The following is a 27,890-nucleotide window of genomic DNA, read 5'->3' as shown; positions in this document are numbered from 1 at the left end:
GGCGTTTGCGCATGTGCAGCAGACACCGAGATGGCACCCCGGCTCGGTAGCCTACGGCATGCCCCTTCCACGCATGCGTGGTTGTTCCGTACGCCACAAGTCTTCCCTCGTCGCTGCAGCTACTTCCGGGTTACCGTCAGCAGCCTGTATGCCGTACACGATGGCGGCCCCCAGAGGCCGCGTATGGAAGGGGAAGCGATCATCGATGCGCCCGTAGCAGATCGCTGGCGTGTAAGGGAAGGTGCGGAGAGTGGGTGGCTGGGTGGGCGGCCGGTGGCGTGAACATGAACAGCTGTTATTCCCCCACCCCCATCGTCGCTGGGGGAGGTAGAGAGGGGCTGACCACTGAGGCGCAGGAGGTGGGACAGGAGGCTCATGGTCTAGCTGCCAGCACTTCAGCCAAGGCCCAGCTGGCAACCACATCAGACAACCTTCCCCCCCACACACTGCCCCTCACCCTGTCCCCCACACAGCCAGCAGCTGCAAAACATGTTTTATTTACAAGACACTCCCCCCCACACTCCATACCACTATTAAAAACCAAGGGCATCTCCTCCCCCCCTCCGCTACAGCTTCCGGTGCTCACTTCCTGTTCACATGGGCTGTCCCGATGACACATTCATTCACCTGCAAAGGGAGAGAAGTGAAAGTGGGGGAGGGAACAGGGGATACACCACTGCCAGACAGCAGTGACACTGGGGGGGATGTAACACAAACAACCCCCTTCCCTTTGGTTCAGTTCTCCCCTCCTCTCCCCGCCCCACCACACAAACTCACTTTGCTGGCAAAGCGCAGAGAGTTGAGAGACTCTGAGAAGTTCTCCTCCAGGGGGGAGATGTTCACAAACATCAGCCTGGGGGCATGGGAAAGGCAGAAGTTAGAGCAGAAGCCCATTATCTGCTGTCCCAGCCCTGTTCTTCAACTCCCACCCCATCCTGCCCCATAGCCCTGCCCCTCACCCTATTATTCCCACTGCCCCCCCAATGTTACTCACATCTTAGAGTTTCCCCCCAGCGAGTTCTGCAGCAGGTAGGTGAGCTTACTGTTCCGGTAAGGTATATGGGGCTCCTGCAGAGTGGGAAGGGGCATGTTGGTCCTCTGGCCAGGGAGATTCCATAGCATGTACTTCAGACAGGCCTCCACCTCTCTGTGGCTCCCCTCTCCCAGTCAGGGAGAGAGCAGATACAGGGAGGACCAGTATTTGGATTGTGATGCACGTATGTGGTATGTGTCACTGTCTTCAACACTATGACTACTGGGCCAGGGAGGCTGCTGCTAATGGTGCATGGGATATCTGAGCTGTTACCTTGTTAGAAAGTGCCATGATGACCAATCCCAAGGTAGAGAGGCTAGTGTTGATGGCTTGGGTCTCCTTCAGCCGCTCCCCCTTGGAGAAGGACTTGTCCAGTCGCTCACTGCCTGCCAGATCCACCAGGCTTAGCACCGCTGCAATGAAAGATGAGGGACTGAACATGGGACAGGCGAAAGGGCACTCCATCCAGTAAGGCTGCTGACCCCAAGTGGTCCTGCCAACCAATCTCCTCAAGCTCTGCTTTTAAACAAGTTATTGTTTAGCTGCCCCAGCCTCCTCCTGCCCCACTCACAGCTACTGTGCAAGTCCCGGCTTGGGTTCCAGCCCTCGATGCGTAGCTGGAAAAGGCTGTGGCTGCGGGAGGAGTGGTCATTTAAAGCTGTCTTTGCCACAGAGCGGTTGGCCTTGGCTGTTCGCAGTAGCTTCAGCACCTGGGGGATACAGGATGTGTTTGCAGGGGTCAGAACTGCTCCCAAGCTCTCTGGCTCAAGCATAGCTACATCTTAGCTCACCTCATCCTCGGAGTTCACGGGCACATAGCGCAGGTTGGGCACATGCAGCTCTTCACTGCTCTGGCTGACCCGTTTGATCTCCAGTTCGGCACTCCGCTCCGGCCGTCCCACCAGTAGGTCCCGCAGCGACTCATTATAGATCTCCAAGAAGTTGGCTGTGAAATGGTACTGAGGTGTGGGTGGGAAACAAAATCCAGATCAGTGTCATGAGAACAGGTGTGGAACCAGGGATGCTGCCAGGATTCGGGGGGTAGACACAAAGGCCAGAGGATGCACAGCACTCACTTGCCAGCCCTTGGGCTCCAATTGCCGTGCCCCTTGGAAGACCTGCTGCACAGCCCGAGGAATCATACCTACAGTCTCTGGGTTCATGTCATCTGGCCCCTCCATGGTATAGGTCTTACCACTGCCTGTCTGCCCATAGGCAAAGATGCAAACGTGGTACCCATCCAGAGCGGACTGCAGGAAGGGAGGAGAAAGTGCTCACTGTGGGGGTAACCCCCAGATTCCCAGTCCCCCAGGCCTTGTGCCCCCCTCTGTACCTGCACCAACAGCGCGATCTCTTCAAACACCTCCTCCTGGGAGCAGGCAGGGGAGAACACCCGGTCAAAGCTGAAATCATATTTCACATCACCCTTGCGGTCACGCCCAATGTGGGACTGAGGGGAAAGAGACACAGAGGTCAAACTACAGGACTCCTTCCTAGGACCCAGGCCTACACTGGGGGAATTGACAGCCACCTCTGACAGAAGTCCCAAGGTGGTAATGAGAGCCACTGGTTGCAGAGGGTTCTTTAAGGCAAGAGATGGACTTGAGGGCCTCCAGAGGAGGAGCCATGCCAGGCAGTGGAGGGCTGGTTCAATGGCAGGAAAGTGCCCATGCGAATGGAACTACTTGAGGGATGGGCTGAGTTTGAGATTAACAAAGATTTTAGAGGAGGCCCCAGGTTTGTATGCACTGCCAGGGAACGGGGCAAGGGTATCACCTCTCCATGCATACCTGTGATTTATGGGATATGCTATATCAGTCTGGCAGCCACGCTACAAAAAGATGGGAACAAACTGCGAAAGGTTCAGAGAAAAGCTACAAGAGTCAAAGGCTGGAAACCCTGTCTCAAGTTTAAAGAGCTTGAAGGAACCCCCTCCTCCCAATCTGGCATACTGAAGGGCAAGTGAAGAGGAGACAATCGGGAGCATACGGTTCTGAACTAGTGACAAGAGGCAGAGGCCCCTAGACTCACCTCTTCCACTTTGGAAAGCACCAGGGCTTTGTTGTCCTGCACAGGGAAATGAAGGTGCTCCAGCCCCTTCTGCCGCTCCTTCTCCCAGGCCAGTAGGGGGCGCACACGACAGAACACACGGATGTTACCCTGGGAACAGGAGACATGTCAGTCCAGTGCTGGGAATGTTTGTCCTCACCCCCCCCCCAGGTGTTGTAACCTCTTCACCACACTTCTATGGCTTCCTGCCTCCCACCTTCTGCAGTGGGGAACAAATGAGAGCCTGTCACCTTGAGCTCCTGCACCAGGTTGTGTAGCCGCCTTCTCTCCATTTCCAGCTGGTGCAGCCGCTCCTCCTGCTGGGCCACGGTCTGCAACTGAGCTGCCACCTGGTCTCTTAGTTCCTTGTTCTCACACTCCCTCTGGGCCAGGTTCCCCTCCACCAGCTTCAGCTTCACCTGGAGTGGGATGGGGAGTTAAAGAGTTACTGCTAGTGGCTCACTGGGAGCTCTCCATGCTTGGAGGAGAGAGAACAGACTGTTGTCACACACCATGGGTCAAAGCTAGCATGTGAATCCCAGCTGAGAACTGACAGGGTTAGTAGGCAGAGTGGGGTTGATCACCTGGGCAAAGAAAAGTGGTTGTGGGAAATGCACACAGCGCTGCAAGAAAGCCATGCAATTGAAGCCAAGAGGCTGGGCTTTTCAAGGAGAGCTGAGTGCCTGAACACTGGGGAAATGCTCCTTGGAAGACCCTGGTGAGGCCAGCAGTTGCTTTTTGGGGACACAGTGACTAAAGCAGAACAGCCAGACACAGAAGTCAGTCTGAAAACAGGGTGGGCTTATGACACTGGCAGGGGAGGAATTTCCAGGAGACTGCAGAGCAGAACTGTGTCCCAGCAAATCTATGTAAAACCTTCTTAAGGCTTAACTGTTGCTATAGGAAACGCAGCTTTTGTCTAGGAGGTGCCAACGCATGGAAACTGCAGGGGCTGCTGCCTATGGCCTGGTTCCCCTCAGTAGGGCAGGCCAATGGCCCAAAGGGTGCATAACCTGTCCTCTGACCAGGAATTGGACAGGGAACGGCTGGGCTAATACAGCATGTTATGTGAGATCCAAAACATGCTGCTTTGTTTCCTGGCGCCCGCCACATGACCTGCATCAGTCAGGGCCCTCAGACTCCAGTGGGGAAGGTTAACATCACATCTCCCCCCTTCCCAGGCTCAAACCCACCTCTCTGGTCTCCAGCAGGGCTGACAAGTCCCGCTTGGTCCCCTCCAGCTCCCCAATGGTCCTGCTCTGGCAGGTGAGCTGGTCTTCCAGTTGCTTCTTCAGGCCTGACAGTTCCATTACCTCCTGGTGCCTCTGCCGTGCCTGCTCCTCAAATGTGTGCAGTGTGGAGCTCAGTGTGCTGCAGACAGTAGGGGCAGGGTGAGATGGGGCAGGGTCCATTCCCCTGAATCAGACCAACAGAGACACCACCCCTTCTGCCCCCAGGCTTCTCACCTGACCTGGCTGCTCAGTTCCTGGTTCTGAGCCACCTGCTCCTGCAGTTGCCTCTTGAGCTGCTGGTTCTCCTCATCCAGTCTCTGCACCTTCTCCTTGTAGCCGCTCATCTTGGCCCGCGTATCAGTCAGCTGGCCCTTCAGGTCCCAGGCTGCCCGCTTCTTCCCATCATTCCCTGCAGCTGGGGCAAGGGCTGCTGAGGGTACAAAGGGGAAAGAAGCTGAGGCTGGAGCCAGCAGGGCTATCCCTCTCCCCAAGGGCTTCACCCCTTCCCAACACCAGGTCCCCACTACTGCTGCCTTACCCCTCTTGGGAACTGCTGCCACAGGCACTGGCCTCCTGATGACCTCTGCAGAGGAAAAAGGGAGAGCATGTGTCATGGATCCACAGGACCAGTGCTCCTGAATGGCTTCAGCAGTCCCTGGAAGGCCCCCTTCAGCGTGGCAGCCCCCTCGGGGGGGGGGGGGGGGAAGAGTCCTCACTCACTGGGGCAGGTCTCTTGGCTTCACTGCATCCGGGGATCAACCCTGGGAGCCTTCAGCACCCACCCCTGCTTCACACTCTGAGAGTCTCTCTATGACTCCACCCAAACTGGACACCTGCCCTAGCCTTGCACCCCCAAAGGGAGCACTGCACTCCCAGCTCCCTTCATCTGGAATGCCTCTCAGCCAGTCATAGCAGAGAGATTTCTTAGATGGCTGAAATACGACATAGTTAGCCCTTAGTTAACACATGATGGAAAGTTAGTCAGGTCCACCTGGGTCAGTCCAGAGAGCTCTTTCTTCCCTACAGTCCCAGTCAGAAGCTGCTTTCCTGCCTCCAGTAGCCCACACCTAACAGGCCCCATCTGGCTCCTCCTGCGACAGCACGTCAGGGGGTCCACGACCCCTCTGCAGCCAGATGTGACTCTCAGATGGCCAGTAGAGTGGAAGGTTATATTGCCTCTCAGATACACATCGCAGCACAGGAGCAATGTTAACATAGGCACCGAGAGCGGACAGCCTTATTCCTCTTGGGGAAACAAAGGCATGCATAGGAATAAAAAAAAATAAGACAGCAAAAGCCCACTTCACTGGCAAACTCCTCCATTATTGGTCTTACTGGAGATACTCAAGGTGTAAGTTATTGGGAGGAGGAACAGATGAGCTGGGGTATTGTTATGCTAACAGGGATTCCTTAGTGCCCACAACCTGCAGTATGATATAGACAAATCCACAGGTGCTGGAAGATATGGCTGTGCCCCCCCCCCCCCCCGGCCAAGGAAAAAAAAAACAGCAGCAATTACATGAACCCTGCATTTCCACCCTCTTTTCCCCAAAGTTACTAGGGTTCTGGCCACTGCCACTTTGAACATTCCTCCAAGTTTTGAAACTGATCAGCTATGACATTCAGGAGTCCCGTGTTTGACAAAGAAACCCAGCTAAGCAGAGCACAAGGCCCATAGCTTTCTACAGACAGGGCCCAAAGAGGACTAAGCCTGGGGCTTCCAGCCAGCAGAGGCTGCTTAGCTCTTTAGTAAATACCACCTGCTAACATTCTTCCCAGCACTGGGTCCCACAGTGTGAGAGTGTGCTGAGTTTGACATGTAGCACCAGGTCACAAGGCCCTCCCCTCAAAGTGAAAGCCCAGTCCCACAAATACCTGCAACTGAGGCTGCTGGGAGGGCCAGTCCTGGTCGGAGTGAAGCCCGGCGACCTGTGGTGGACATGAAGGGTCATTATTAACAGTGGAACATCTGACCTCCTGTGCCAGCTCCCTGTTCTCATGCGTGCAAAGGGCCCTGCATCCTGTTGGCACACCTACCCTCCATTCCCTAACACAGACACCCTTCCCCTTGAGCTCACCTTCTCTTTGAGCCCTGGGCACTGCAGCTGCTGCCGAAACCCTGGAACAAGTGGTAGCAATGGAGGCTGCCACCCTCCTGGTGGGCATAGGGAGCCGTCGGGTACGTTTCTAGCGGGAGAGAGGAGAGTTACTTGGAGCAGAGCTCTGGAGAAATGGGCCAGGAAACAACCCCTTTCACATCTGCGTGCCACCACTCACTCACCTGTTCAATTGGAGGCTGGTTCTCATCACTGGCTCCTCTCTTGGCTCTCAAGCCAAGTACAGGCAGCTGGGAAAGGACCTTCCCTGAAGGCATGGCCTGCTGTCCATCAGCATTCCCCTTCTCCATGAGTGGGGCTTCTGGAAAGGAGAGAAGGGACTTGATCAGTCACATGTTATGCAGACATCTGGATACAGTGGTGAGCAACCTATGGCCCATCCGGGTTCGGTGTGTGACCTTCGAGACATTGGTACCCTTGTTCATGTACAGGATTGCAGATTCCACTAGTTTCCATTTTGCCCAACATTACTAAAATGACATGCAAGTAAAGCCAGGGAACATGAAATGAGGTTCATGCCTCACTAGTGACTGAGAGAGCCATGCACGCAATATGCATCCAACCAAAGCATTGCTCAATCCAACCAAAGCAGGTTCAATCAGCACACCTGCAAATTCTAAGTATATAAGCTCAGTAAGCACAACTACCCTAGCCGGGTACCCCCGCACAACTACCCCGCAGCCCTGCCCCCCCCCTGCAGGGATAACCCGCCCCGAGGCCTCTGCCCCATAGCCCTGCCTCCCCCCCTAGGAATAACCAGCCCCGGGGCCTCTACCCCACAGCCCTGCTCCCCCCCCCAGGGATAACCCACCCCGGGGCCTCTGCCCCACAGCCCTGCCTCCCCCCTAGGAATAACCAGCCCCACGGACTCTGCCCCACAGCCCTGCCCCCCAACAGGGATAACCCACCCCGGGGCCTCTACCCCACAGCCCTGCTCCCCCCCCCAGGGATAACCCACCCCGGGGCCTCTGCCCCACAGCCCTGCCCCGCCCCCCAGGGATAACCCGCCCCGGGGACTCTGCCCTGCAGCCCTGCCCCCCCGCAGGGATAACCCGCCCCGAGGCCTCTGTCCGCAGCCTTGCCCCCCCCACAGGGATAACCTGCCCCGGGGACCCTGCCCCACAGCCCTGCCCCCCTGCAGGGATAACCCGCCCTGGGGCCTCTGCCCCACCGCCCTGCCCCCCCCACAGGGATAATCCACCCCGGGGCCTCTACCCCACAGCCCTGCCCCCCCCCCCCCCCGCAGGGATAACCCACCCCAGGGCCTCTACCCCACAGCCCTGCCCCCCCCACAGGGATAACCCGCCCCGGGGCCTCTATCCCATAGCTCTGCCCCCCCGCAGGGATAACCCGCCCTGGAGCCTCTGTCCGCAGCCCTGCCCCCCCCCACAGGGATAACCCGCCCCGGGGACCCTGCCCCACAGCCCTGCCCCCCTGCAGGGATAACCCGCCCCGGGAACCCTGCCCCACAGCCCTGCCCCCCTGCAGGGATAACCCGCCCCGGGGACCCTGCCCCACAGCCCTGCCCACCTGCAGGGATAACCCGCCCCGGGGCCTCTGCCCCACAGCCCTGCCCCCCTGCAGGGATAACCCGCCCCGGGGACCCTGCCCCACAGCCCTGCCCCCCTGCAGGGATAACCCGCCCCGGAGCCTCTGCCCCACAGCCCTGCCCCCCCCCACAGGGATAACCCGCCCCGGGGTCTCTGCCCCGCAGCCCTGCCCGCCCCCCAGGGGTAACCCGCCCCGGGGACCCTGCCCCACAGCCCTGCCCCCTGCAGGGATAACCCGCCCCGGGGCCTCTACCCCACAGCCCTGCTCCCCCCCCCCAGGGATAACCCACCCCGGGGCCTCTGCCCCACAGCCCTGCCTCCCCCCCTAGGAATAACCAGCCCCACGGACTCTGCCCCACAGCCCTGCCCCCCAACAGGGATAACCCACCCCGGGGCCTCTACCCCACAGCCCTGCTCCCCCCCCCAGGGATAACCCACCCCGGGGCCTCTGCCCCACAGCCCTGCCCCGCCCCCCAGGGATAACCCGCCCCGGGGACTCTGCCCCGCAGCCCTGCCCCCCCGCAGGGATAACCCGCCCCGAGGCCTCTGTCCGCAGCCTTGCCCCCCCCACAGGGATAACCTGCCCCGGGGACCCTGCCCCACAGCCCCGCCCCCCTGCAGGGATAACCCGCCCTGGGGCCTCTGCCCCACCGCCCTGCCCCCCCCACAGGGATAACCCACCCCGGGGCCTCTACCCCACAGCCCTGCCCCCCCCCCCCCCCGCAGGGATAACCCACCCCAGGGCCTCTACCCCACAGCCCTGCCCCCCCCACAGGGATAACCCGCCCCGGGGCCTCTACCCCATAGCTCTGCCCCCCCGCAGGGATAACCCGCCCTGGGGCCTCTGTCCGCAGCCCTGCCCCCCCCCACAGGGATAACCCGCCCCGGGAACCCTGCCCCACAGCCCTGCCCCCCTGCAGGGATAACCCGCCCCGGGAACCCTGCCCCACAGCCCTGCCCCCCTGCAGGGATAACCCGCCCCGGGGACCCTGCCCCACAGCCCTGCTCCCCCCCACAGGGATAACCCGCCCCGGGGTCTCTGCCCCACAGCCCTGCCCGCCCCCCAGGGGTAACCCGCCCCGGGGACCCTGCCCCACAGCCCTGCCCCCCTGCAGGGATAACTCGCCCCGGGGCCTCTACCCCACAGCCCTGCTCCCCCCCACAGGGATAACCCGCCCCGGGAACCCTGCCCCACAGCCCTGCTCCCCCCCCAGGGGTAACCCGCCCCGGGAACCCTGCCCCACAGCCCTGCCCCCCCGCAGGGATAACCCGCCCCGGGGTCTCTGCCCTGCAGCCCTGCCCCCCCCGCAGGGATAACCCGCCCCAGGGACCCTGCCCCGCAGCCTTGCCCGCCCCCCAGGGGTGACCCGCCCCGGGGACCCTGCCCCACAGCCCTGCCCCCCTGCAGCGATAACCCGCCCCGGGGACCCTGCCCCACAGCTCTGCCCCCCTGCAGGGATAACCCGCCCCGGGGACCCTGCCCCACAGCCCTGCCCCCCTGCAGGGATAACCCGCCCCGGGGACCCTGCCCCACAGCCCTGCCCCCCTGAAGGGATAACCCGCCCCGTGGTCCCTGCCCCACAGCCCTGCTCCCCCCGCAGGGATAACCCACCCCGGGGTCTCTACCCCGCAGCCCTGCCCCCCCCGCAGGAATAACCTGCCCCGGGGTCTCTGCCCCCCCCGCAGGGATAACCCGCCCCGGGGTCCCTGCCCCGCAGCCCTGCCCCCCCTCAGGGATAACCCGCCCCGGGGTCTCTGCCCCGCAGGGATAACCCGCCCCGGGGTCCCTGCCCCGCAGCCCTGCCCCCCCCGCAGGGATAACCCGCCCCGGGGACCCTGCCCCGCAGCCCTGCCCCCCCCGCAGGGATAACCCGCCCCGGGGTCTCTGCCCCGCAGCCCTGCCCCCCCCCCGCAGGGATAACCCGCCCCGGGGTCTCTGCCCCGCAGCCCTGCCCCCCCCCCCCGCAGGGATAACCCGCCCCGGGGTCCCTGCCCCGCAGCCCTGCCCCCCCCCCCCCCGCAGGGATAACCCGCCCCGGGGTCTCTGCCCCGCAGCCCTGCCCCCCCCCCGCAGGGATAACCCGCCCCGGGGTCCCTGCCCCGCAGCCCTGCCCCCCCCCGCAGGGATAACCCGCCCCGGGGTCCCTGCCCCCCCGCAGGGATAACCCGCCCCGGGGTCCCTGCCCCGCAGCCCTGCCCCCCCGCAGGGATAACCCGCCCCGGGGTCCCTGCCCTCCAGCCCTGCCCCCCCCACAGGGATAACCCGCCCCGGGGTCTCTGCCCCGCAGCCCTGCCCCCCCCGCAGGGATAACCCGCCCCGGGGTCTCTGCCCCGCAGCCCTGCCCCCCCCGCAGGGATAACCCGCCCCGGGGTCCCTGCCCTCCAGCCCTGCCCCCCCCACAGGGATAACCCGCCCCGGGGTCCCTGCCCCGCAGCCCTGCCCCCCCCCCGCAGGGATAACCCGCCCCGCAGCCCTGCCCCCCCCCCGCAGGGATAACCCGCCCCGGGGACCCTGCCCCACAGCCCTGCCCCCCCCGCAGGGATAACCCGCCCCGGGGACCCTGCCCCGCAGCCCTGCCCCCCCCACAGGGATAACCCGCCCCGGGGTCCCTGCCCCGCAGCCCTGCCCCCCCCCCGCAGGGATAACCCGCCCCGGGGACCCTGCCCCGCAGCCCTGCCCCCCCCACAGGGATAACCCGCCCCGGGGTCCCTGCCCCGCAGCCCTGCCCCCCCCCCGCAGGGATAACCCGCCCCGGGGTCCCTGCCCTCCAGCCCTGCCCCCCCCACAGGGATAACCCGCCCCGGGGTCTCTGCCCCGCAGCCCTGCCCCCCCCGCAGGGATAACCCGCCCCGGGGTCCCTGCCCCGCAGCCCTGCCCCCCCCCCGCAGGGATAACCCGCCCCGGGGTCCCTGCCCTCCAGCCCTGCCCCCCCCACAGGGATAACCCGCCCCGGGGTCTCTGCCCCGCAGCCCTGCCCCCCCCGCAGGGATAACCCGCCCCGGGGTCTCTGCCCCGCAGCCCTGCCCCCCCCCCCGCAGGGATAACCCGCCCCGGGGTCCCTGCCCCGCAGCCCTGCCCCCCCCCCGCAGGGATAACCCGCCCCGGGGTCTCTGCCCCGCAGCCCTGCCCCCCCCGCAGGGATAACCCGCCCCGGGGTCCCTGCCCCGCAGCCCTGCCCCCCCCGCAGGGATAACCCGCCCCGGGGTCCCTGCCCTCCAGCCCTGCCCCCCCTCCCCCGCAGGGATAACCCGCCCCGGGGTCTCTGCCCCGCAGCCCTGCCCCCCCCGCAGGGATAACCCGCCCCGGGGTCTCCGCCCCGCAGCCCTGCCCCCCCCGCAGGGATAACCCCCCCCGGGGTCCCTGCCCCGCAGCCCTGCCCCCCCCGCAGGGATAACCCGCCCCGGGGTCTCCGCCCCGCAGCCCTGCCCCCCCGCAGGGATAACCCCCCCGGGGTCCCTGCCCCGCAGCCCTGCCCCCCCCCCGCAGGGATAACCCGCCCCGGGGTCCCTGCCCTCCAGCCCTGCCCCCCCCCCGCAGGGATAACCCCCCCGGGGTCCCTGCCCTCCAGCCCTGCCCCCCCCACAGGGATAACCCGCCCCGGGGTCCCTGCCCTCCAGCCCTGCCCCGCAGGGATAACCCGCCCCGGGGTCCCTGCCCTCCAGCCCTGCCCCCCCCACAGGGATAACCCGCCCCGGGGTCTCTGCCCCGCAGCCCTGCCCCCCCCGCAGGGATAACCCGCCCCGGGGTCCCTGCCCCGCAGCCCTGCCCCCCCCCCGCAGGGATAACCCGCCCCGGGGTCCCTGCCCTCCAGCCCTGCCCCCCCCACAGGGATAACCCGCCCCGGGGTCTCTGCCCCGCAGCCCTGCCCCCCCCGCAGGGATAACCCGCCCCGGGGTCTCTGCCCCGCAGCCCTGCCCCCCCCCGCAGGGATAACCCGCCCCGGGGTCCCTGCCCCGCAGCCCTGCCCCCCCCGCAGGGATAACCCGCCCCGGGGTCCCTGCCCTCCAGCCCTGCCCCCCCTCCCCCGCAGGGATAACCCGCCCCGGGGTCTCTGCCCCACAGCCCTGCCCCCCCCGCAGGGATAACCCGCCCCGGGGTCTCTGCCCCGCAGCCCTGCCCCCCCCGCAGGGATAACCCGCCCCGGGGTCTCCGCCCCGCAGCCCTGCCCCCCCCGCAGGGATAACCCCCCCCGGGGTCCCTGCCCCGCAGCCCTGCCCCCCCCCCGCAGGGATAACCCCCCCGGGGTCCCTGCCCTCCAGCCCTGCCCCCCGCAGGGATAACCCGCCCCGGGGTCTCCGCCCCGCCGCCCTTTAGGGGGCCCCTCACCGCGCGCCGTTCCCGTTCGACTCCTCTGGCGGCCCCGCCCCCGCTGGCCGTTCGAATTCAAACCGCCCGCCCCGACCCGCAGCGCGCGCCAGGCGCTCAGCCAATGGGCAGTGGCCGCTGCCCTCCGCCCCGCCCCCGTACGCGCGTCACCCCGAGGGCGGCCAGCAGGCGGTTACTAGTCGCGCGCCCAACTGGGCGAGGCAGGAGGAGGGGTGACAGGGGCAGTGGGGGAGGGGCAGGAGGAGGGGTGACGGGCAATGGGGGAGGGGCAAGAGGAGGGGTGACAGGGGCAGTGGGGGAGGGGCAGGAGGAGGGGTGACAGGGGCAGTGGGGGAGGGGGGCAGGAGGAGGGGTGACAGGGGCAGTGGGGGAGGGGCAGGAGGAGGGGTGACAGGGGCAGTGGGGGAGGGGCAGGAGGAGGGGTGACGGGCAATGGGGGAGGGGTAAGAGGAGGGGTGACAGGGGCAGTGGGGGCAGGGCAGGAGGAGGGGTGACAGGGGCAGTGGGGGAGGGGCAGGAGGAGGGGTGACAGGGGCAGTGGGGGAGGGGTAAGAGGAGGGGTGACAGGGGCAGTGGGGGAGGGGCAGGAGGAGGGGGGCAGTGGGGGAGGGGCAGGAGGAGGGGTGACAGGGGCAGTGGGGGAGGGGCAGGAGGAGGGGTGACAGGGGCACTGGGGGCGGGGCAGGAGGAGGGGTGACAGGGGCAGTGGGGGAGGGGCAGGAGGAGGGGTGACAGGGGCAGTGGGGAGGGGCAGGAGGAGGGGTGACAGGGGCACTGGGGGCAGGGCAGGAGGAGGGGTGACGGGCAATGGGGGAGGGGCAGGAGGAGGGCTGACAGGGGCAGTGGGGGAGGGGCAGGAGGAGGGTGATGGGCAGTGGGGGAGGGGCAGGAGGAGGGGTGACAGGGGCACTGGGGGCGGGGCAGGAGGAGGGGTGACGGGGCACTGGGGGCGGGGCAGGAGAAGGGGTGACAGGGGCAGTGGGGGAGGGGCAGGAGGAGGGGTGACAGGGGCAGTGGGGGAGGGGTAAGAGGAGGGGTGACAGGGGCAGTGGGGGAGGGGCTGGAGGAGGGGTGATGGGCACTGGGGGCGGGGCAGGAGGAGGGGTTACGGGGCAGTGGGGGAGGGGCAGGAGGAGGGGTGACAGGGGCACTGGGGGCAGGGCAGGAGGAGGGGTGACGGGCAATGGGGGAGGGGCAGGAGGAGGGGTTACAGGGGCAGTGGGGGAGGGGCAGGAGGAGGGGTGACAGGGGCAGTGGGGGAGGGGTAAGAGGAGGGGTGACAGGGGCAGTGGGGGAGGGGCAGGAGGAGGGGTGATGGGCACTGGGGGCGGGGCAGGAGGAGGGGTTACGGGGCAGTGGGGGAGGGGCAGGAGGAGGGGTGACAGGGGCACTGGGGGCAGGGCAGGAGGAGGGGTGACGGGCAATGGGGGAGGGGCAGGAGGAGGGGTGACGGGCAGTGGGGGCAGGACAGGAGGAGGGGTGACAGGGGCAGTGGGGGCGGGACAGGAGGAGGAGTGACGGGAAATGGGGGAGGGGCAAGAGGAGGGGTGACAGGGGCAGTGGGGGAGGGGCTGGAGGAGGGGTGACAGGGGCAGTGGGGGAGGAGCAGGAGGAGGGGTGACAGGGGCAGTGGGGGAGGGGCAGGAGGAGGAGTGACAGGGGCAGTGGGGGTGGGACAGGAGGAGGGGTGACAGTGGCAATGGGGGTGGGACAGGAGGAGGGGTGACAGGGGCAATTGGGGAGGGGCAAGAGGAGGGGTGACAGGGGCAGTGGGGGCGGGACAGGAGGAGTGGTGACAGGGTAATTGGGGAGGGGCAAGAGGAGGGGTGACGGGCAGTGGGGGCGGGACAGGAGGAGTGGTGACAGGGGAAGTGAGGGAGGGGCAGGAAGGGGGTGACGGGCAGTGGGGGAGGGGCAGGAGGAGGGGTAATGGGCAGTGGGGGTGGGACAGGAGGAGGGGTGACGGGCAGTGGGGGAGGGGCAGGTGGCGAGGTAATTGGGGCAGGAGCAGGGGTGATAGGGTCAGTGGAGGCGGGGCATGAGGAGGGCTGACAAGGGCAGTGGGGGCAAAGCAGGCGGAGGGTGACGGGCCGTGAGGAGGGGTGACAGGGGCAATGGGGGCAGGACAGGAGGAGGGGTGACGGGGCAGTGGTGGAGGGGTAGGAGGAGGGGTAACAGGGGCAATGGGGGAGGGGAGGAGCAGGAGTGAGAGGGGCAGTGGTGGAGGGGTAGGAGGAGGGGTAACGGGGCAATGGGGGCGGGACAGGAGGAGGGGTGACAGGCAGTGGGGAAGGGGCAGGAGGCGAGGTGACGGGGTAATGGGGGCTGGGCAGGAGCTGCGGTGACGGGCAGTGGGGGAAGGGCAGGAGGGGGGTAACGGGGCAATGGGGGCAGGAGCAGGGGTGATGGGGCAGTGGAGGCGGGGCATGAGGAGGGGTGACAAGGGCAGTGGGGGCAAAGCAGGCAGAGGGTGACGGGCAGTGAGGAGGGGTGACGGGCAACGGGGGCAGGACAGGAGGAGGGGTGATGGGGACAGTGGAGGAGGGGCAGGAGGAGGGATGAGGAGGCAGTGGGGGTGAAGCAGGAGCAGAGGTGACGGGCAGTGGGGGAGGGGCAGGAGAAGGGGTGACAGGGACTGTGGGGGAGGGGCAGCAGTAAAGTTGGCAGGGTGGGGAGGGGCAGCAATAGGGTGACAGCCGGGAAGAGGCAGAATAGGGAGGGAGAGTGTAGCAGGCTGAGGGGGAGAGGGAGGAGCTTGGCGCACTGGCGGGGCAGAAGGAGGGAAGCAGAAGGCGGGGCTGGGGGGCAGGAGTGACAAGGGAGAATGTGAATCCGGAGGGAAGGAGGCAATGGTGGGAGGGGCTGGGGGCAGTTAAGGGGGAGCCGGGCAGGGCAGTGGGTGGCTGAAGGGGAGGGCGGGCAGAAAGTCATTGAGGGATGCAGAATGGGCTCCGTGGACGTGGACGGGCAGTAGCGAGGAAAAGAGACAGAAGTGACCCTGCGCCTGGATGCAGAAGGAGACATGGGGCATTTCCCCTCCAAGGGATGTCGCTTGGGGGCTGGCTGGCTCCAGGGGGCCGGGAAGGGGCACAGGGCCTGGCCCCTCTCGTGGGGCTGGCTCTGAGCCCACCCAAAGGTGGGGCTGGCTCCCTGGGTAGGGAAGGGAGGCTTCCCCCTCCCTATCTGTCTAGTGCTGCACTCCACTGTCAGTGCAGATCCGGGGAAGCGGGGGATCCTGAGGGGGGTGCTGAGGGCCTGCTCTGCAGGCAGCGCCAGGAGGGGGGGTGTTAGGGGGGTCCCCTCCCCCCGGCGTCTCTCCGCATCCCCCCTCGTTCCTCCCCGCTCTGGCAGCCGCTGCTGCTGCGTCACTGGGCTCAGCTCTAGGATGGAGCCGCAGAGGGGCCTGCTCTTTACCCCCTGAGGGCCCGGGCAGCCTCCTCAGCCCTGAGACACCCCCCCCTCCCCAGACTGGGGAGGGGAGAGAGCCGGCCCCCACCCTCACAGGAGACTCGGAGACCTGGTAAGGGCAGGAGAGGCTGAGAGAGACGGAGCATTCCCTCCCCCATGCAGGGGAGAGAGATGGGTGCCCCAGCTACAGACAGCCCCTCCATCCTCCCAAAAGGAGACACCCCCAAATCAGACATCCTTCATGCCACATCTGAGAGCTCACACAACTGAGATGCCCTCAGTCTGAGCGAGACTTGATCCCAGACCCACCCCGGGGGCCCTCCTGAATCCGAGACACCCCTAGATCCCAGATTCTCCTCAGAGAATGCCCCCTGAATCTGAGATACTTCAGAAAGGGACCCTGAGTCCAGGATACCCCCAGATCCCTGGATTCTCTGAATCAGAGACTGTCTCAGAACCATCCCTGAGGGCCCTCGTGTGCCCCCAAACCTAGGCCCCCCCCATCCATGATTGTGAACTTCCAGAGAGGGCCTCTTGAATCCAAGACACCCCAAAATTCCAGAATCCCCTCAGACTCCCCAAATCTGGAACACCCCAGATTTTAGATCCTCCTGAGAGACCCCTTTTAAATCAGACACCCTCAGATCCCAAAGACGGTGCCCCCTGAACCTGCAACACCCCCAGCTTCTCCAAAGAGGCCCTCCAAATTAAATTCAAGACACCCCCAGATCTCAGACATGCCCAGAGAGGGCCTCCTAAATCTGGGACACTCACAGATTCTAGATCCTGCAGAGAAAGTACCCCAAATCCAAGACCTCCATGGCCCTAGACTCCCTGAAAGTGACCCCCACCTCCAAGACAATCCTGGATCCCAGACACCTTGGTGAACTCCCTGAATTTCAGATCCCCAAGACTGGACTCCTCAGACCTGAGAAACTGTCAGATGCCAGAGCAGGTCTGAAGCATCCCCAGATCCTCCCAGAGAAGACAGCCTAGGATGCCAGACACCCTAGCGTTAGGTCCATGAGATCTGAGACATCACAGAGAGGGACCCCTGAATTTGGAACACCCCCAGTTCAGGCCAATTAGGTCTGAGATGCTCCCAGAGAATCCCTTCCTGGTTCTGATCTCCCTCCAAGGACTGACTCCTAATAAATGGAACCCAATCCAAGGCTAGCTCCCAGACATGTGACCCTGGCCATGTACAGGAACCCCACAGGAAGGGAGAATCCTGGGATGACTAACTCTCTCCCCTCCCATGGCAGACTGGTCACAATGTGATGGCGAGCGAGCCAACTGCTCAGACTTCTCGGGTGACACGCACAACCTCCCGCTTGACCTCTGGCCCTTGGAAACGCCCAGCTGCCCCAGCCCCTGCTGCAGCTGCCAGTCGGCCCCGCTTCTGGGAGGGGCAGGATGTGCTGGCCCGCTGGACTGATGGCCTGCTCTACCTGGGTACCATCAAGAAGGTGAGTGAGCCCCCCCCCCACACACACACAAAGGCTCCCTTCACTCCCTATCCCTGCACTCACCCTCTCTCCTCTGGCAGGTGGATGCTTCACGGCAGGTTTGTCTGGTGCAGTTTGAGGACAATTCCCAGTTCCTGGTGCTCTGGAAGGACATTAACCCTGGTGAGCCTTGCAGTTCTGATATAGTCTCACTCTCCGCCTGCTACGCCCCCTGTGCTTGCCCAGCTCCACAGCTTTGCCAGTGATCCTCAGCCTTTACCCACAGACGCTCAGGTCTGCTGACACCCCTATTCCCAATCTACTGCCCCTCCCCACGCTATCCCTTCCTTGGGCTTCCTCCACACATATCTCTACTGGTACTGCCCAGTCCTGATTGACAGCCTCCTGCTCGCCCGGCCCTGGGCTTTACCAGTGCCCCTCCTGTCCCAGCCCTGGGCTTTGCCAGTGCCCCTCCTGTCCCAGCCCTGGGCTTTGCCGGTGCCCCTCCTGTCCCAGCCCTGGGCTTTGCCGGTGCCCCTCCTGTCCCAGCCCTGGGCTTTGCCAGTGCCCCTCACTCTCAGCCCACACCCCCTGCTCGCCCAGCCCTGGGCTTTGCCAGTGCCCCTCCTGTCCCAGCCCTGGGCTTTGCCGGTGCCCCTCCTGTCCCAGCCCTGGGCTTTGCCAGTGCCCCTCCTGTCCCAGCCCTGGGCTTTGCCGGTGCCCCTCCTGTCCCAGCCCTGGGCTTTGCCGGTGCCCCTCCTGTCCCAGCCCTGGGCTTTGCCGGTGCCCCTCCTGTCCCAGCCCTGGGCTTTGCCAGTGCCCCTCACTCTCAGCCCACACCCCCTGCTCGCCCAGCCCTGGGCTTTGCCAGTGCCCCTCACTCTCAGCCCTGGGCTTTGCCAGTGCCCCTCACTCTCAGCCCTGGGCTTTGCCAGTGCCCCTCCTGTCCCAGCCCTGGGCTTTGCCAGTGCCCCTCCTGTCCCAGCCCTGGGCTTTGCCGGTGCCCCTCCTGTCCCAGCCCTGGGCTTTGCCAGTGCCCCTCCTGTCCCAGCCCTGGGCTTTGCCAGTGCCCCTCCTGTCCCAGCCCTGGGCTTTGCCAGTGCCCCTCCTGTCCCAGCCCTGGGCTTTGCCAGTGCCCCTCACTCTCAGCCCACACCCCCTGCTCGCCTAGCCCTGGGCTTTGCCAGTGCCCCTCCTGTCCCAGCCCTGGGCTTTGCCAGTGCCCCTCACTCTCAGCCCTGGGCTTTGCCAGTGCCCCTCCTGTCCCAGCCCTGGGCTTTGCCAGTGCCCCTCACTCTCAGCCCACACCCCCTGCTCGCCTAGCCCTGGGCTTTGCCAGTGCCCCTCCTGTCCCAGCCCTGGGCTTTGCCAGTGCCCCTCCTGTCCCAGCCCTGGGCTTTGCCAGTGCCCCTCCTGTCCCAGCCCTGGGCTTTGCCAGTGCCCCTCACTCTCAGCCCACACCCCCTGCTCGCCCAGCCCTGGGCTTTGCCAGTGCCCCTCACTCTCAGCCCTGGGCTTTGCCAGTGCCCCTCACTCTCAGCCCTGGGCTTTGCCAGTGCCCCTCCTGTCCCAGCCCTGGGCTTTGCCAGTGCCCCTCCTGTCCCAGCCCTGGGCTTTGCCGGTGCCCCTCCTGTCCCAGCCCTGGGCTTTGCCAGTGCCCCTCCTGTCCCAGCCCTGGGCTTTGCCGGTGCCCCTCCTGTCCCAGCCCTGGGCTTTGCCGGTGCCCCTCCTGTCCCAGCCCTGGGCTTTGCCAGTGCCCCTCCTGTCCCAGCCCTGGGCTTTGCCAGTGCCCCTCCTGTCCCAGCCCTGGGCTTTGCCGGTGCCCCTCCTGTCCCAGCCCTGGGCTTTGCCGGTGCCCCTCCTGTCCCAGCCCTGGGCTTTGCCAGTGCCCCTCACTCTCAGCCCACACCCCCTGCTCACCTAGCCCTGGGCTTTGCCAGTGCCCCTCCTGTCCCAGCCCTGGGCTTTGCCAGTGCCCCTCACTCTCAGCCCTGGGCTTTGCCAGTGCCCCTCCTGTCCCAGCCCTGGGCTTTGCCGGTGCCCCTCCTGTCCCAGCCCTGGGCTTTGCCAGTGCCCCTCACTCTCAGCCCACACCCCCTGCTCGCCTAGCCCTGGGCTTTGCCAGTGCCCCTCCTGTCCCAGCCCTGGGCTTTGCCAGTGCCCCTCACTCTCAGCCCTGGGCTTTGCCAGTGCCCCTCCTGTCCCAGCCCTGGGCTTTGCCAGTGCCCCTCACTCTCAGCTCACACCCCCTGCTCGCCCAGCCCTGGGCTTTGCCGGTGCCCCTCCTGTCCCAGCCCTGTGCTTTGCCGGTGCCCCTCACTCTCAGCCCTGGGCTTTGCCAGTGCCCCTCCTGTCCCAGCCCTGTGCTTTGCCGGTGCCCCTCACTCTCAGCCCTGGGCTTTGCCGGTGCCCCTCCTGTCCCAGCCCTGTGCTTTGCCGGTGCCCCTCACTCTCAGCCCTGGGCTTTGCCGGTGCCCCTCCTATCCCAGCCCTGGGCTTTGCCGGTGCCCCTCCTGTCCCAGCCCTGGGCTTTGCCAGTGCCCCTCCTGTCCCAGCCCTGGGCTTTGCCAGTGCCCCTCCTGTCCCAGCCCTGGGCTTTGCCAGTGCCCCTCACTCTCAGCCCACACCCCCTGCTCGCCCAGCCCTGGGCTTTGCCAGTGCTCCTTCTGTCCCAGCCCTGGGCTTTGCCAGTGCCCCTCACTCTCAGCCCACACCCCCTGCTCGCCTAGCCCTGGGCTTTGCCAGTGCCCCTCACTCTCAGCCCTGGGCTTTGCCAGTGCCCCTCCTGTCCCAGCCCTGGGCTTTGCCAGTGCCCCTCACTCTCAGCTCACACCCCCTGCTCGCCCAGCCCTGGGCTTTGCCGGTGCCCCTCCTGTCCCAGCCCTGTGCTTTGCCGGTGCCCCTCCTATCCCAGCCCTGGGCTTTGCCGGTGTCCCTCCTGTCCCAGCCCTGGGCTTTGCCAGTGCCCCTCCTGTCCCAGCCCTGGGCTTTGCCAGTGCCCCTCACTCTCAGCCCACACCCCCTGCTCGCCCAGCCCTGGGCTTTGCCAGTGCCCCTCCTGTCCCAGCCCTGGGCTTTGCCGGTGCCCCTCCTGTCCCAGCCCTGGGCTTTGCCGGTGCCCCTCCTGTCCCAGCCCTGGGCTTTGCCAGTGCCCCTCACTCTCAGCCCACACCCCCTGCTCGCCTAGCCCTGGGCTTTGCCAGTGCCCCTCCTGTCCCAGCCCTGGGCTTTGCCAGTGCCCCTCACTCTCAGCCCTGGGCTTTGCCAGTGCCCCTCCTGTCCCAGCCCTGGGCTTTGCCAGTGCCCCTCACTCTCAGCTCACACCCCCTCCTATCCCAGCCCTGGGCTTTGCCGGTGCCCCTCCTGTCCCAGCCCTGGGCTTTGCCAGTGCCCCTCACTCTCAGCCCACACCCCCTGCTCGCCCAGCCCTGGGCTTTGCCAGTGCCCCTCCTGTCCCAGCCCTGGGCTTTGCCAGTGCCCCTCACTCTCAACCCACATCTCCTGCTCGCCCTGCCCTGGGCTTTGCCAGTGCCCCTCCTGTCCCAGCCCTGGGCTTTGCCAGTGCCCCTCACTCTCAACCCACACCCCCTGCTCGCCTAGCCCTGGGCTTTTCCAGTGCCCCTCACTCTCAGCCCACACCCCCTGCTCGCCCAGCCCTGGGCTTTTCCAGTGCCCCTCACTCTCAGCCCACACCCCCTGCTCGCCCAGCCCTGGGCTTTGCCAGTGCCCCTCCTATCCCAGCCCTGGGCTTTGCCGGTGCCCCTCCTGTCCCAGCCCTGGGCTTTGCCGGTGCCCCTCCTGTCCCAGCCCTGGGCTTTACCAGTGCCCCTCCTGTCCCAGCCCTGGGCTTTGCCAGTGCCCCTCACTCTCAGCCCACACCCCCTGCTTGCCCAGCCCTGGGCTTTGCCAGTGCCCCTCCTGTCCCAGCCCTGGGCTTTGCCAGTGCCCCTCACTCTCAGCCCACACCCCCTGCTCGCCCAGCCCTGGGCTTTGCCAGTGCCCCTCCTGTCCCAGCCCTGGGCTTTGCCAGAGCCCCTCACTCTCAGCCAACACCCCCTGCTCGCCCAGCCCTGGGCTTTGCCAGTGCCCCTCCTGTCCCAGCCCTGGGCTTTGCCGGTGCCCCTCCTGTCCCAGCCCTGGGCTTTGCCAGTGCCCCTCCTGTCCCAGCCCTGGGCTTTGCCAGTGCCCCTCACTCTCAGCCCACACCCTCTGCTCGCCCAGCCCTGGGCTTTGCCAGTGCCCCTTCTGTCCCAGCCCTGGGCTTTGCCAGAGCCCCTCACTCTCAGCCAACACCCCCTGCTCGCCCAGCCCTGGGCTTTGCCAGTGCCCCTCCTGTCCCAGCCCTGGGCTTTGCCGGTGCCCCTCCTGTCCCAGCCCTGGGCTTTGCCGGTGCCCCTCCTGTCCCAGCCCTGGGCTCTGCACAGGCACAGCAGCACCCTCAGGCCTTTCCTCCAGCCCCCTGCTGTCCCAGCCTTGGCCTGCCCCCACAAGGCATTCGTTGGACCAGTTGCATTCTTTCTCACAGCCGCCGTGCCTGGGGAGGAGCAGCTCTGCTGCGTGTGCTACTCCGAGTCCGTGAGCCCAGAGAACCAGTTGGTGCGGTGTGAGAAATGTGGGCACAGTAAGTGGTGCTGCCCTGTGCTGCCGTCCCCTGGCCTGTCTAGGCACTGCCTTCTCCTCTCTCACTAGCTCTCTCCCCTTGCAGCCTACCACCAGGAGTGCCACCTGCCCAGAGTGCTGGATGCCAGCAGCGAAGGAGCGGGGGGGCTCGCCGCATGGATGTGTCGGCAGTGCGTCTTTGCTGTGGCCACCAAGGTGAGCACGGGGCTGGCAGCTGCAACAGGCCAGACTGCAACAGCATCCCCTTGTGTCCCTAGGGATGTCTCTGATGTCCTCCCAGTTCCCATTGTCCTCCATCCACAGGTGTCCCACTACCTCCCACATCCCCCCAGCAGGTGTATCCCTCTGGCTCAAGCCCCTGTTCTCCTATAGTTGCATCTGATTTGTGTCCTCCTTCCCTCCCATCCTCACTCTCTGCCTCTCTTCCACAGAGGGGCGGTGCACTCAAGAAAGGCCCCTATGCCAAGGCCATGTTGAGCATGAAGCTGGTACTGCCCTATCAGCTCAAGGCTTTGGAGTGGGACCCTGCGCACCTGACCAATCGGCAGCAATGTTACTGCTACTGTGGAGGCCCTGGAGAGTAAGTTCCCCTGCAGATGCCTGAGGTCATTGCATCTGCTTCCTTGTGGTAAAGGGCAGGAATCAGGAATGTTCCTGCCCCTCCTAAAGTGAGTGCCTTGAGCAGCAGGAGGTCAGATCTGGATTGCAACTAGGCCCCTCAGTTTGGATCCCAAGAGAGCAGGCAAACCCGACCCCACTGCTTCTGCTTCAAAGGGGTTTCTAACTTTAGAGCTAAACTGATCTAGAGCCAGCAAGGCCATTTGGGTTTGAATGTCTTGAGCTAGTTCTGGACTGGGAGGAGGTTTGGAATTGGGAGAGGTATCCAGAGCAGCGTTCAGGCAAGGAGATCAATTTCCAGAGCCAGTGTGGAAGCCAGAGATTTCTACAGCAGGCTGAGAACAGGAAGGCTATGTCTACACTCGCGGCTCCTTGTGTGAGTAATAGGCAAATGAGGCTAAGCGTGGAATATCGCCGAGCCTCATTTGCATACCTAATGAGCCACCATTTTTTTCAGAAGAGGCTCTTGCACAAGAAGGAGCCTCTACACTGCCCCTCCTAGCGCAAGAAAAACCCAATGCCGTTATACCTATTACTTGACAGGAAGAACAGCATTGCGCAAGAAGGGGCCGTGTAGACGCTCCTTCTTGCGCAAGAGCCTCTTCTGAAAAAAATGGTGGCTCATTAGGTATGCAAATGAGGCTCGGCGATATTCCACGCTAAGCCTCATTTGCATATTACTCGCACAAGAAGCCGCGAGTGTAGACATAGCCGAAGTGTGTTTTTCAAAGTGGCTAAAGGAGGCCTCACAGCCATGTCCATAGTGGGGTGGGGGTTTTTCTATGGGTGAAACGTTTTTCTAGGGCCTGTTCTGGCTTAGGAGGATAGTTCTGAACAAGTGTGTTTCTCAATGGGGTTCTGACATTAGATGCAGTTTCAAGAAGAGTCTGGAACTGGATGTTGAGCATGGGAGTAGGACAGGGTTTATGAGGTCAGGTTTTCAGAGGCATCTGAAGCAGCTTGTGTTGAGCCAGGCTCTTTTTTAGAGCCATTTCCAGGCTGGGTGTTTCTAGAGCAGGCTGGTCTTTGTAAAACAAAGGCCCCAAATAACTTGCAGCATGAGATTGCTCCAATAAAAGTTCCAGATTGGGTGGTTGCAGACTGGGATGAGATTTGTACAGTGAGTTGTGTCTGGAGGCGCCGGGTTTCTACAAAGGCCTCCCTCAGGGAGGGAGATTTTTCTAGGCAGTCCCGGGCTGGATGAGATGGGGTTTCTGGAGCTGCTCATGGGGTGGAGAGGAGGGCAGTTCTAGAGCTGGCTGGGGCCTGTAGTGGGTTAGCAGCTGCCCCAGATGAACTCTTTTCTCTCCAGTTGGGAGGGTGCTGGGCCCCCTGCCCAGCCCAGGCTGCCCGCCTCAGATATGTTCTCACTCTCTGCCTCCCTTTGTCCCCCAGGTGGAACCTGAAGATGTTGCAGTGCTGCAGCTGTGCCCAGTGGTTCCATGAGGCATGTACCCAGTGTCTGAGCAAGCCACTGCTTTATGGAGATAGGTAAGGGGGTGTGGGAGGCTGAATTCCACCCTATCCCTTGTGGAGACAGGTGATGGGACATGCAGGAACTGGGGAGGGAAGCGAGATCCATCCCATTGCCCTGTGGATGCAGGTGAGGGGCACAGGGCAGATTTGGGGGTGGGGCTCAGAATGTCTCACTCCCCCACACAGAGAGGTGAGGGCGCAGGGGGAGAGGTCCCTGAGAGCCAGGATTAATCCCCCCCCCCACACACACACACCTTGAATCTCTTCCAGATTTTATGTCTTTGAGTGCTGTGTCTGCACTGGGGGCCCCGAGAGCGTACGGAGACTTCCTCTGAGATGGTGAGTCTGGTCCCCCCACCACATGTTCACGTCCCCACTGGGCCAGCCCTGAGCCTCTCTCCTCTCTCCACAGGGTGGATGTGGCCCATCTCATTCTCTATCATCTTAGCATCTGCTGCAAAAAGAAATACTTTGACTTTGAGCGGGAGATCCTGCCGTTTGCCAGCGAGAACTGGGACAACCTGCTCCTGGGAGAGGTGGGGCTGGACATGGTGGGGAAGGGGCTAGAGCTGAGCAAGGACTGGGATGGAAATGAAAGAGGGAAGGGGTGGTACCCAGGCAGAGAGTGGAGTGGGGTGGGAGGGAGCTGAGGATGCAGAGACATTGCGAAGGCAGGTGGAGAATTCAGTAGGCAATGAAGGGTCCCTAATCCTCATTGATCCCTCCTCTATTCTCATTGTTCCTTGTAGCTCTCGGATACACCCAAGAGGGACCGATACAGCCAATTGCTGAGTGCCCTGAGCAGCCACAAAGACAGGTGGGAAGAGCTTCTGTAACACTCTGCCACGTTCCACCAATGTCCCCACTTCTTGGAGCCACTCTGGCTCTCGCTTGTGCTGCCACGGCCTCGCCCCCATGCTGCATCCCAGTGCCCCGTCCTCCACCTGCCACGCCCTCGCCCCTACGCTGCATCCCAGTGCCCCGTCCTCCACCTGCCACGCCCTTGCCCCTACGCTGCATCCCAGTGCCCCGTCCTCCACCTGCCGCGCCCTCGCCCCTACGCTGCATCCCAGTGCCCCGTCCTCCACCTGCCGCGCCCTCGCCCCTACGCTGCATCCCAGTGCCCCGTCCTCCACCTGCCGCGCCCTCGCCCCTACGCTGCATCCCAGTGCCCCGTCCTCCACCTGCCGCGCCCTCGCCCCTACGCTGCATCCCAGTGCCCCGTCCTCCACCTGCCGCGCCCTCGCCCCTACGCTGCATCCCAGTGCCCCGTCCTCCACCTGCCGCGCCCTCGCCCCTACGCTGCATCCCAGTGCCCCGTCCTTCACCTGCCTCGCCCTCGCCCCTACGCTGCATCCCAGTGCCCCGTCCTCCACCTGCCACGCCCTCGCCCCTACGCTGCATCCCAGTGCCCCGTCCTCCACCTGCCTCGCCCTCGCCCCTACGCTGCATCCCAGTGCCCCGTCCTCCACCTGCCGCGCCCTCGCCCCTACGCTGCATCCCAGTGCCCCGTCCTCCACCTGCCACGCCCTCGCCCCTACGCTGCATCCCAGTGCCCCATCATGCCCTGGCATTCACCTGGACCCTCGCCAGTCCTTGCACATGCTGCCACCATCTCACCATGCTGCTTCCTCCCACATGGCTTGCTGGCCCATACATGCTCTGCCAGTCCCTCCCACTGCCCTGGACCCACGCAGCCCCCACTTGTGCTGCTGCTCCCTCGGCCCTTGCATACACTAGCACGCTGGCCCTCACATCCTGCAGCAGCCCTTGTATGCCCCTCCACCTGCCTGTGCTCTCAGCCACCCCTGCATTGCCACAGCTGGAGGCTGGAGCTTCTTCCTGCAGGGTTCAGGCTCGGCTCTCTGCTTCTCCAGGTTCATTTCAGGGAAGGAGATCAAGAAGCGGAAGGGTCTCTTTGGGCTCCACATGCGAGTGCCGCCTCCTGCACCTCAGTGCCCTGCCGATGCCACAGCCCAGCAGCCCCAGGGGCAGCCCTCACTTGCTGACAGTCGGTGAGCAGCCTCCCTGCCCCACACGTGCCCCCACCAGCAGGGGGGAAGGGCAACACAAGCGCAGGGACCCCCACGGAGGTGCTGTGCTGGGGGACTGAGGGAGAGGACAATGGAAGCACCTGCCACGTATTCTCCCTGGGGAAGTTTGGGGGCCACAGAAGCAGAAACAGTGTTGTCGGGAGGGGCTAGTCTCCACCCTCTCATGCTTACCAGGGGTCACTGACCCAGCCCCCTTGGGCTCCCAGTGGAGCCGGCCGGCGCGGCCCCCTGCGTGCTGTGCAGATAAGGAGGGTCTCTTACAGCTTCCTTTCAGGGCAGGGCAGCAGTGGGGCAGGGCGCCGGAGGCTACGGAGGCGGAAGGTCCCTCTGGAACCCGCAGACACCATGGAGCTGAGGAGCAGCAGGGAGAAGTGGCAGCTGGACAGAGCCCTCCCCCAGGTAGGCCAGACAGAGCCCCAGCCTCCCACATTGCCCCAGGAGGCCCCCTTTGGATGCCTTCCTGATGGCCTTTCCCTGCAGGAGGGGGTGGAGCCTCCCGTCAGTGCTAGCCAGACCTACTGTGGCTACAGTGGCACTTCCAGCACCTACAACTTCCGCCGCACAGACGCCCGCTGCCTGGAGAGGTGAGTGGGGAGCAGCAGGGTGTGTGGGGGGGGTGCCTTGCCAGCCCTGCATACACCTCATCTCTCACACTTCTTGCCCACAGTGCTCCCATCAGGATGTTCGCCTCCTTCCACCCCTCTGCCAACACCGCCCGGCCCCTGAGGTGAGAGGAGCAGAGCCCGGGGCATTGCTCTCTGGAGCCTGGGCTGCAGCGGGAGGTGCTTTCTGGGGGGCCGCCCCTCTCTTTTAAAGGCAGCTCAGAGGCCCTAAAGCAGGCCCCTAAGGGATGGGACGGTCTAGAACCAGGGCAGCCGATTCTGGGCTGTCAGCGGTTGTAGAGCAGGGGTGGGGAGGGAAAGGGGCTCTAACTGGGTTTGGAGGGGGATCTTTGCAGGTTCTTTCTGGAGCAGGCCATGGCTTGTGAGTCCGGGGGGGGGGGGGGAGGGAGAAGCCTTTCACGGTCCAGCCTCCCCTGACACTCCTTGTTTTGTAACAGGAGCACCACTGTCAGCCCGGACCCCAGAGAAGTACCTGCCCTGGAGAGCGAGAGCCCTGAGCAACCCCCTGCCCCATCTCCGCTGCCCCATGTCAACTGCCCAGCCCCGAGCACCAAGCACCAGCCAGAGCCCCTGGCCTCGCCCTCCTCCTGCAGCTCTTTGTGCCCAGGCCCTGCCCCCTCCACCAGTAGCTACTTTGGAGCCATGGGGCGCCTGGCCCGTGGGGAGGCTGTCCGCATCCTGGCCCGAAGAGTCACCCTGGATGGCACAGTCCAGTACCTGGTGGAATGGGGTGGAGGGAGCATGTTCTGAGGGGGGGTAGAAATGCCAGAGCAACACCTCCTCTCCTGGGGCTGCAGAGTTGTCAGCATCCCCCCTCTCCCTCCACTGAACAGAACGCACCTCCCGGGAGCCCCCAGGACAGTGCAGGGTCAGGCTTCTCCCGTGGAAGGGGGTGGATTTGCCCCTCTCTGATGGGGGGGGGTCTCACCTTCAGCTTGGATGTAAGGCAGGAACGGCTTAGTCCTGCTCAGAGAAGGGCCCCAGGGTGGAGAGGGGCGCCCCTCCCTCCCCAGGGCAAATGCTTCATTTTAGTCAAAGGGTTTATTTTCTTGTTGCATTTGTAGGGTTCTGTAAAAACTATTTAAACGAGGGGGAGAGCAGAGCATGGGGCACCCCCCGAGATGGGTCTGGCCAAGGCAGAATGGGCAGCTCAGCAAGGCCTGGGAGGAAAGGGGTGCCCCCCCGTCACCCATCCTGCTTTCCCTGCTGTATGGAGGGCACCGGTTCTGCTCCCCACAGGCCAGCTGTGCCCTCTCCCCCCAGCGTGCTGCTGCCGCCACACTGCCATTCTGACTGTAAAACCACACCTGCAATAAACAGCTTGCTGCAGCCAGA

The 27,890-nt window shown here is 64.6% G+C and overlaps 2 protein-coding genes across 6 annotated transcripts; one reads left to right on the top strand and one right to left on the bottom strand.

Moving 5' to 3' along the window:
• The first annotated feature begins 43 nt into the window (after positions 1 to 43).
• On the top strand, positions 44 to 27,890 carry PHF1 (PHD finger protein 1). 4 transcript variants are annotated; one of them, XM_089771539.1, is made up of 15 exons: positions 44 to 231; positions 16,982 to 17,185; positions 17,266 to 17,347; positions 21,690 to 21,785; positions 21,870 to 21,979; positions 22,216 to 22,364; positions 23,798 to 23,893; positions 24,149 to 24,217; positions 24,291 to 24,414; positions 24,628 to 24,695; positions 25,756 to 25,893; positions 26,196 to 26,331; positions 26,413 to 26,516; positions 26,600 to 26,659; positions 26,993 to 27,890. In XM_089771539.1, the coding sequence occupies exons 1-15, from the start codon at positions 184 to 186 to the stop codon at positions 27,303 to 27,305; spliced, it is 1,797 nt and encodes a 598-aa protein (XP_089627665.1). In that variant the 5' UTR covers positions 44 to 183; the 3' UTR covers positions 27,306 to 27,890. The 4 variants fall into 4 exon arrangements, with proteins under 4 accessions (XP_089627665.1, XP_089627666.1, XP_075771767.2 ...); XM_089771540.1 differs by having other exon boundaries at positions 119 to 241; XM_075915652.2 differs by lacking the exon at positions 44 to 231 and adding an exon at positions 15,025 to 15,444.
• On the bottom strand, positions 482 to 12,456 carry KIFC1 (kinesin family member C1). 2 transcript variants are annotated; one of them, XM_089771538.1, is made up of 17 exons: positions 12,309 to 12,456; positions 6,596 to 6,732; positions 6,393 to 6,501; positions 6,190 to 6,243; positions 4,853 to 4,897; positions 4,549 to 4,744; positions 4,276 to 4,453; positions 3,334 to 3,501; positions 3,065 to 3,193; positions 2,367 to 2,483; positions 2,110 to 2,283; positions 1,825 to 1,992; positions 1,605 to 1,743; positions 1,307 to 1,446; positions 995 to 1,068; positions 778 to 853; positions 482 to 627 (listed from the first exon to the last, which is right to left on the bottom strand). In XM_089771538.1, the coding sequence occupies exons 2-17, from the start codon at positions 6,719 to 6,721 to the stop codon at positions 583 to 585; spliced, it is 1,938 nt and encodes a 645-aa protein (XP_089627664.1). In that variant the 5' UTR covers positions 6,722 to 6,732; positions 12,309 to 12,456; the 3' UTR covers positions 482 to 582. The 2 variants fall into 2 exon arrangements, with proteins under 2 accessions (XP_089627664.1, XP_089627663.1); XM_089771537.1 differs by having other exon boundaries at positions 4,549 to 4,897.

This window comes from Pelodiscus sinensis, chromosome 19, assembly GCF_052426305.1.
Source record: "Pelodiscus sinensis isolate ZL-2025 chromosome 19, ASM5242630v1, whole genome shotgun sequence".
In the NCBI taxonomy this organism is placed as follows: domain Eukaryota; kingdom Metazoa; phylum Chordata; order Testudines; family Trionychidae; genus Pelodiscus; species Pelodiscus sinensis.
The sequence above is the reverse complement of the archived record's forward strand: the minus strand, read 5'-3'. Positions and strand labels throughout refer to the sequence as shown.

Excerpts from the sequence above, each read along its gene's own strand:
- PHF1 (XM_089771539.1), top strand. The coding sequence starts at position 184 with ATGGAAGGGGAAGCGATCATCGATGCGCCCGTAGCAGATCGCTGGCGT. Across the intron at positions 232-16,981 it reads CCGTAGCAGATCGCTGGCGT|ACTGGTCACAATGTGATGGC; the intron begins GTAAGGGAAGGT and ends CTCCCATGGCAG. Across the intron at positions 26,660-26,992 it reads AACACCGCCCGGCCCCTGAG|GAGCACCACTGTCAGCCCGG; the intron begins GTGAGAGGAGCA and ends GTTTTGTAACAG.
- KIFC1 (XM_089771537.1), bottom strand. The coding sequence starts at position 6,721 with ATGGAGAAGGGGAATGCTGATGGACAGCAGGCCATGCCTTCAGGGAAG. Across the intron at positions 4,898-6,189 it reads CCCAGCAGCCTCAGTTGCAG|AGGTCATCAGGAGGCCAGTG; the intron begins GTATTTGTGGGA and ends TTTCCTCTGCAG. Across the intron at positions 2,284-2,366 it reads AGATCGCGCTGTTGGTGCAG|TCCGCTCTGGATGGGTACCA; the intron begins GTACAGAGGGGG and ends CCCTTCCTGCAG.